The sequence below is a fragment of the Arachis hypogaea genome, chromosome 8 (assembly GCF_003086295.3).
Source record: "Arachis hypogaea cultivar Tifrunner chromosome 8, arahy.Tifrunner.gnm2.J5K5, whole genome shotgun sequence".
Taxonomy (NCBI): Eukaryota; Viridiplantae; Streptophyta; class Magnoliopsida; order Fabales; family Fabaceae; genus Arachis; species Arachis hypogaea.
The window spans coordinates 48,717,061-48,726,213 of NC_092043.1; the positions used below are offsets into that span (position 1 = coordinate 48,717,061).

Consider the following 9,153-nt stretch of genomic DNA (forward strand, 5'->3'; position numbering starts at 1 on the left):
TTAATCCATTCAGCATGTAAGTTATCCATTCCCAATTTGGTTTTGATATTTTAACCGCCTCGGTAAACACGAGAGAAAGAAGGTTCTCGAAAGGAAAAGCAGTTGGTCCGTACAAAAATACAAAAGTAGTAGCGAAAAAGGAAGAGGGAGATGAAAAAAGAGAAGAGAGAGTAATATTCGTTTGCGTGAAGAGGTAGTAGTGGTGGCAGGGCACACGGTGACGAGACAAGAAGAAAAGAAGCATGCAGCACACACCTCTCTGCCTCCTGCTGCCTTGGAAAAGAACCACATTACCTCCTATTTATTCATATCTCACCTTTCCCACCGCCTTCCTTTCCTCTTCTTTCATGTGCCCTAAATATCTCCTAATTCGACAAATTAAAAATTAATTAATTATAAATTAAATTAAAATTATATTTAAAAATTTATCTTAATTAATGAGTTATTATATTTATAAAATAAAATTTAAATTTTTAATATTTATTTAAATAATTTAATAAAATAACTATTAAATTAATTTTGCTGAATTTTTTCTTTTCATTTTAAGATTTTGTTAGGTTGTGTTTTAAAAGTATATATTAAACATATAAAAAAATATTTTAATATTATTTATTATTTTATATATTCAAAATGTAAAAAAATATTTTTATAATAAATAATATTAAAATATCTTTTTATGAATATTTAATAATATATATTCTTAAGACACAAAATAATAAAATTTTTGATTTTATGACTAATTTTATAGTGTCTATAAATTAGTATTTAAATTTTGTCTAATTTAATGTTTATAAATTAATGTTTAATTTTTATTTACTTATTTTTTATAATAAATTTTAATTTCTTAAAATTATTCATTTTTATATCTTTTAAATTAAATATTAATTTTTAATTATTTTAGACAATTTTATTCTCTGTCTCTTTAATTTTTTAATCCCGAGGAGCAGCGCAACCCGAAACCCAAGTAAATATCGCAGCTCCTGAAATAACAAAGGAAGAACATCAGACGAGATAACATCTTTAGTTCAAAAAAAAAAAAAAGAAAAAAAAAATCAAAGTTAACTAATATTAATTTAAACACAATATAGAAAATAAAGTATATATTTAAATTAATTTTTAAAAGATTCAATTTAAAATCTCCTAAGAACCACTTTAAATGTTTACTTTAAAACACATTAATAAAAGAGCTTTAACATGTATTTAATAGTCAAATAAAATATATAAAAATTACTGATTAATATTTAGTAAGATATATTAATATTTAATTTAATGTCATAATTAAAATAATCTTAAAATAAATTATAAGATTGAATATAAACAATAATTGTTTAAATTGATTAAATATATATCATGTCTCAAGTTTGATTTTTAAAGACAACATATATATCATAAATATATCATAAATTTTGTGGTCAATTTTCTATTTATTGAATAAAGATAACTTATAAAATTAGGAATTATTTGGCTTTTCAATCAACTAGTATCCAAACAATTCTACTTGAAAAATATTATTACTCTTAATCATTTTCAAACACCTTCTTTGCTATTTGGAGAGGATATCTCTTAGTTTGGGATGTGGGTTAACGAGATGTTATTTGTGAGACGGATTATGTGAAAGCTTTTAATCTTGTTACTCAAGATAGTTTTGGATTTATTGATTCATTGGTGCTCAAAATTAAAGATATCATGCACTGGACGTGTTGATATGAGAGATGCAAATACGGTGGCAGATATTATGACAAAAATGACGATAAAGTTATAACTTTCACATGTCTTTCACATTGGGAAGAATTTAAGAGTAGTTTTAAACGGAACTGTCCCTCTATTTAAACAATTTCTTATTTTATTTAATTTTTTATTTAGTTTATTTCAGTAAAAAAAAATCAACTAGTATCCAAAATTTACACTTACTAACATAAAAAAGCAATAAAAACAATGCAAATTTTACTTTCAACTTTTTAAAGGATTTTGCTGAGAAATTTATTACTATATATGTTATGAGGGAAAGATGTATAATAATGTTAAAAAATATTACCTACGCATTAAAAATTAGTTACCGTATATTTATGTATAAATATATATGTTATTTAATTTATTTTTAATATATCTATTATATTTTAAAATACATTTTTTATATAAATAGTTAAATTGATAATTGATTTTTGACGTACAACTAATATGTTATAAAATGTTTTATTTTTTGCTGTAACAAGTCAAGGTTTTCAAAAAATTCTCAGGTAAAAAATATAATAAATTATTATGTCTAAAATTCAAAATGTTAATAAAAATTTATTCATAAATATACGAAATTAATTTTGCGAATGTAAAAATTAGTTTAGTTTATTGACAAAAGTTGTAAATATTAATTTCAGTCGTCATAGCTAAATTTGTTAATATTCTAAATTTTTATAAATAAAAATAATATTTTTTATGAATAGAAAATTAATTTTATTTATTCATAAATAAATTTATTAGTGTTCTAACATTTTATAAATACAAATTTAGTAGCAATTTATTATTTATCATTTGATATTAATAAATTATTAATATTATTTTTTATTTATTCAGTGCGTGCATATATAGTCATAAATATATAAAAGACTAATTAATTAATTTAAAATTACTTTATACTACTCTAACTAAGAAAATATATAGAAGAAAAAAGTTTAGATAAGATGCATGTGCAAATTATTAATTAATTTTTTAATGATGTAAAATTTTAAAAGTAATAATTTTAATATGTGCCCTAATGCTAAATCCAAATAATAAGATAAAAATAAGGGAAAAGGCGGTAATATACACCAAACTTTTATTATTAATCTTCTTTGTTAATTGTGCATATATAGCAAAGAGTATATAGAATAATAGTAGATATATTATTAAAAATTTTTTAAATATGTTGATACATCAATATTTCAGTAAATTTTAATTGTTAATTTTATTTATATATATATATATATATTATATTTTATATAATTAAAAAGATTAATAATTAAAAAATTATTAAAATATCAGTATATTGATATACTTAAATTTTTTTATATTATTATAGAAAAAAAAGTATGTGTGTGATTGAAATTGCAATGGTGGGTTGAGAACTTGAGATGAGAGAACAGTGGAAAAGCATCCGGTTCCATAAAAGGATCAAACCTAACCACAACCCTTTTTTTAATCTTTCACCAAACAAGCCAAGGTTGCTTTATAAGGTAAAATAGTTATTAGTAGCCATAGCTATATACCTTTCAATTCCTTCTTCCATGGCTTCCTCTTCTCACTCCCACCCCCATAACCACTTCAAAAATACCAACAATTTTGTTGAGCAAGAAAAGGAACATAACTCTCAAAGACATGTACAAGAAGAAGAAGAAAATTGGCTCAAGTTAGGGTTGGGGCTAGGAAGAAATGATGACATCATCAACACATCATCATTCAATAATCAAGTAGTTCATCATCATCATCATCATGGATCAAACAATAATCCACAAGTCTTATTATGTTCTGATTCCTCATCATCCCATATAGGAAGCCATGGTGAACATCATCATCAACAACAAGAAATGCTGAAATTAGGGTTAGGGTTAGGGTTTCAACAAGATTCAATGTTATTAGGATCTATGGAGGAGAAGATGATGATTGAACCTACTATTAGTTATGGCAATAGGTTATTGGGGTCATCTAATAATGATGATGATGATGAAAATGGATCATCATGGCAAATTGATTCAACTTGTGGTGGTGGTGGTGGTGGTGATTTTCATCATTACAACAAGTGTGGATTGTGGTTTACGCTACGTTCATCTACCAACCGGTGAGTGAATGTTTTTCTTTAAATACTCTTCATCAATCTAATTCAACTCATCATCATCAATTAAGAGCTAAGTACTAAATAAAACAATTAATTTCTTATTTATTGCACTACTCGTTTCCATCTTATTTATACTAGTTATTTTTGGTAGTTGCTACCTTGCTACAAGAGTTCATCAATCTTCAATCACACCCTACTCTCTTTATATATATATATATATATATATATATATATATATATATATATATATATATATATATATATATATATATATATATATATATATATATATTGTTTTGGTTCTCATTAAAAAAGAAAAAAAATACTTTTCCAATATTTGATATAGATGTTTCGGTTCAATTTAAATTTTTCTAGATAGATTGTATATTTAATGTTTTTTTTGAAAAATATTTGGCCCAATATTTTTTATCAATTCTAGCTAATAGTTTGAGTTAGTATTTTATTTTTATATTATCTATTAGGTTTAGAATTTAAAAATTATTAAAGTTGATAAAAAATAATAAATTTTATACATCATGTAGCATTGTTATTTTGTTATTATTAATATTAAAAAATTAATTTTATATATATATATATATATATATATATATATATATATATATATTGAGTGTAAGATTCTAAATTTCTAATAAAATGTTAGTTTAATTTATATATTTTTGTAATTTACAAACAATAATTTATTGTTGCATCTAAATATATAGATATTTACTAATTTAACTAATATAAAACTTAGTCAGATAAAGAGATTAAATAACTGAAAAATAAAATTAATAAAAAAGATCTTTTTGAATAAACTATTCTATTTTATTTAATTACTCATTGATCATCAGAGTTATTTTTTAATAAAGAATTACTATGAGTCACACTCAATAGAATTTGATTAATTTGTGAATATATATATAATTATTACTCATATATTGTTCAATGTTTTCACTTGTATATTCTGTATTCCTGGTCTCATCACATAAGATACTAAATAATATATATATATATAAGAAATTACACTTGATTATTAGTATTATTAGAGTGTTAGTTATATTAATTATTTGAATATATATGGATGGTGTTTCAACTTTCAACTATGTCAGAAGAGGAGAAGCTTTGCCTCAGATACCAAAGGCGTACATTAGAATCAGGTAATAATAATAATGGTGTAAGTTAGCATGCATAACTTATCACATCCATCATCATCACAATTTTTCCACATTGCTAATCAATAATCATGCTGTCCATTGAAATGAGGGGGTAAAAAAAGCTAACCTTGACTTTATTATTTTCCTTGTTTAATTATTTATTTTTATCAACTTTTTATTTTAATAATTTTTATATATGCTTGTGTTGGAAAAGGGACGAAAACATGACGGTCTTCATGGTTAAAAAATATCTTGTTAGAAAACTTGGTCTCTCCAACGAAGCTGAGGTAGAACTTTTTCTCCCTTACTCCTGTTTAATTAATTAATTAAATTCCATTTTTAATTATTACTTTGATCATTAATTAACAAAAAGCAAAAGCATGCATGCATTTGGTCAGTGATGAAATGACAATTTCTCATCATTACATGTGTCATGTTATGTGATCATATGATATATCGATCTATCTTCTAGCATGCATCGTCAGATTCAAGTGTTGAGAAATTTTCTGTAATAATAATTAGATGCATGCTATGTTGTCTATATATATTTGCCTAACTTATTAAAATGAGATAAAATTTAATATTTAAATAAAAAAATATAAAAATAAATAATTTTTTAATATTTAAAATTTACCATAAAAGGTAACTTCAGCAATTTCGACACCAAAATTACAGGCACCATAGAATTAGCCTAATAATTAAGGTAGGTCACAAAATTATAGGGTTCATAAAGTATTATGACCCCTTATTGAGTGATATTTTAATTTTAAAGGTTAACATAAAAAATAATAATGAACTCTAAATGTTATTTTCTTAATTATCATAATAATATAATATATACTTCATAATTACACAATAATCCCTGAAAAAATAGGGTTTAATTAATTAAATACTTTATAGTACTACTGGTAGTGTACATATAGCGCCGAGCATAGGTCACTCATGACAGAGTAGTATAGTAGTACTAGTACTTTAATTTATTACTTGCCATATTTAATTTATACTAACGGAAGGTTATCATGTGTACCGAGAACACCGGTATTTCAGTTGTTTTAACCGTTGATTTGAATTATAAAAAATATATATAATATATATTAATTAAAATCAACGGTTAAAATAACTGTAACACCAATGTTCCCGAGTACACCTGATAATTTTCCTATACTAATATATACTATTTACACAATTTATTATTAAGTTTTGAGAACAATAAAGTTCTTTCTTATGAATATATATACTAGATACTTTTACACATGATTAATAATGACCTTCATTAAAGAAGGTGAGAAATGTATTAATTTCATGTATATATATATCATCACTTTTCACTTGATAATAAAGAAGTCTATCAGTGAAAATATGAAACTCTTTATGAGTAGCCTCTCTCAGCTCATAGATGTGGTTATTATATGGCATGAGAGCCCCCTATATTAATAGGATTATGTTAGGAGTATATTAAAATTAGTTATTAATATATTTATATATAAATATTAAAAATAAATTAATATATATTTATACACAAATATATTAATAGTTGATTTTAATATATATTAATAATATTTTTAATATATATATATATCAAAAATATTATTTGTATATTAAAATTAATTACTAAAATTAGTTATTAATGTATTTATGTATAAATATATGTATAATTTAATTTATTTTTAATATATATTTATATTTTAATATGTATTTTATATTGGTGGCTAATTTTAATAACTGATTTTTATACCCACATAGCATAATTATATATGAAAATCACTTGGATGAGTATATATACGGAAATCACTTGGATGAGATATTACTAATACTAGCTAGCTAGACTTGTTCAAATGAAGCATGAGGAAAAAAAAAGTGTTTAATTTTCTTTCATGTTTTGTTAGTTGAGTTAATTACTGGTTAAACTAAGGGAAGGAGAAAGAGAGAGTAAGCCCCGGGGGGAAGTTTAAGAATTTAAAATAAATCAAATAAATTTAAAAAAATTGATTGACTTTAACATAAAAAAAAAGTTTTTTAATATTATTCTATATATAATAAATATTTTTTTAATTCATAAATCAGTTTTATATGTTTATGAGTTTATCTAATTACATGTAATTAATATGATAATAAAAATAATTATATTTTATAATAGTTATCTAAAAAATTAGATGTAATATAAAAATATATCTTTTTCGGAATGATTATAATTAACAATAACTATATCTTTCATATATATAGTTTCATAGCAAGTGCTTATTATAGTTAATGATATGCCATATTAGGATATATATGAAGGGTAAGGTTTAAATTGAAATGTTTCGTCTACTTTTTTTTTAAGCCTCGAAGCTTGAAGTGAAGTATTTCTCGATCGGGTGATGAAAAAGTTATAACAAATGGAAATGCTGATGAGTTAGGATCATGACTATATATGTCTAAAATCTAGATTTCAACATCCATCCATGGTAATTGCATTTTTTTCCTTCTTATAATTGAGCAATGGATCTAATAAGAAACCGAGAAACAATGCATAAATCAAAGCAAACGATCTAGAATATAAACTAATTAAAGGAAAATGAATTTGTTAAGCTGTGGTGGAATTAGATTCTAAGAAATGTTATGTGCCTAAGTTTTTTTTTAATTAAATTTAATCAATTTCTTTTTGTATTTTTCTCTTTTTTTTAATCTAATTTTTATCGTGTTAATAAATTATTAGTTCCAATAAGAAATGAGTTTTTCACAATAGATAGTTGTGTAACTCCGTAAAACAGAATCGAGTCCATTTTCTTAGATATAAACTTTTCTATAGGTATACTCGGTTCGTTTGATTGTAGTTGAGCTTATTAGATCGAGTTATACTAATAATTTATATGTTTTTTTTCTAACAGATTAAACTTTTGAAATAAATAAATTTATAATAAAATTTAATTCCCAATAATAATTCAATTTTTTTATATTTTAATCGCTGCAATTAAATTAACCAAGTTTTAAAATCTTCAAATAAAACTTTGAAATGTTAGTTCCATTATGTAGTCAATTAACCAAATTTCATGCATGGGTCCTTGTCTTTTTAGAGCTCAACTCCTTTTTTAATTACCATGGTAATTGTATATGCTAGTGTATTAATAAACATATTAGCATCTATTGATCTACCTTTTAAATAATAATAATAATAATAATAATAATAATAATAATAATAATAATAATAAATGAGATTAATTAAGATGATAAATATTTTTTCATTCTAACTAAAAATTTTAGATTCAAACATTACAAATAGTAGTTTGTTTTATGAATTGAATAAAATAAAACATATTTTAGGAAAGAAGGTTATATGTCAAATCTCTCTTATATTTCAATTACATATCGTAAATATGTTTTATATATGAGTTTTATTTTGATGCAGATAGTGTAACGCATTTTGTACAATTGTATAATTATATTTATTTTTTTAAATGATCATTTACATTGTCAATGTAAAAAGTAGTTATTTTTACTATGTAACTTTATGTAATTGAATGTACGTGTAAAATTACTATTTTGCACTCACGGTGCATCAAAATTAAATTGATGTTTTATTAGACAATGTCTAATTAATTGATGTTAGTTAGTTAATTCTAAATAAACTTGAATTTTGTTGAGTGTAGATTGATATCTTATGCATGGGTGAAAGCTTATCGCAGATACAAACATTGAAGCAAGTAAGAGAGGCTGTTTGGATACCTAGATTGGTAGAATCTTTAGATTCAACAACTTTCACCCTTGGAGATTCCAATCATAATAATAATGATGATTATATGTCTTTAAACCATATAATGTCTTTGCTTTACCGAAAACATTGCTTTTTAAATTAGTTGATATATATATGTTATTACTATTATTTATCATTTCAGTCCATCATGATCACAGGTATATATATATATACACTCTTGTTTTGATTTATCATCTTATTTTGAATATGGTTTTAGTAAAATAAAAAATGAGAAAAAATATAGTAACTGCCTTTAAATAAATCATTTTTATTGTAATTTTCTTTTCTTTTTTTTTTAGTTTGTGTTACATTTTGACCCAACTAGTAAGAAGATTACAATGATTCATGACACCACAAACATATGTTCTTGTTATACCTACTACTAATTTTATTCTTGCACTATACATGAATCAACTACTTAATAAATATATTATATGTTATATGTTCCTATAATATAAGTG

General features: G+C 23.0%; 1 protein-coding gene across 2 annotated transcripts; it reads left to right on the plus strand.

Moving 5' to 3' along the window:
• Nucleotides 1–3,162: 3,162 nt before the first annotated feature.
• On the plus strand, nt 3,163–8,821 carry LOC112708027 (uncharacterized). Of its 2 annotated transcripts, XR_011864961.1 has the most exons (5): nt 3,163–3,808; nt 4,915–4,962; nt 5,174–5,246; nt 7,283–7,406; nt 8,589–8,821. XR_011864961.1 is itself a non-coding variant. In XM_025760121.3 (4 exons), exons 1-4 carry the CDS (start codon nt 3,258–3,260, stop codon nt 8,793–8,795), a joined length of 879 nt encoding a protein of 292 aa, XP_025615906.1. In that variant the 5' UTR covers nt 3,164–3,257; the 3' UTR covers nt 8,796–8,821. The 2 variants fall into 2 exon arrangements, 1 of the variants encoding a protein (XP_025615906.1); XM_025760121.3 differs by lacking the exon at nt 7,283–7,406 and having other exon boundaries at nt 3,164–3,808.
• Nucleotides 8,822–9,153: the final 332 nt, after the last annotated feature.

Coding starts and splice junctions, on each gene's coding strand:
- LOC112708027 (XM_025760121.3), top strand. CDS start 3,258: ATGGCTTCCTCTTCTCACTCCCACCCCCATAACCACTTCAAAAATACC. Junction 3,809..4,914: donor CTACGTTCATCTACCAACCG/GTGAGTGAATGT, acceptor CAACTATGTCAG/AAGAGGAGAAGCTTTGCCTC. Junction 4,963..5,173: donor AAGGCGTACATTAGAATCAG/GTAATAATAATA, acceptor GTGTTGGAAAAG/GGACGAAAACATGACGGTCT.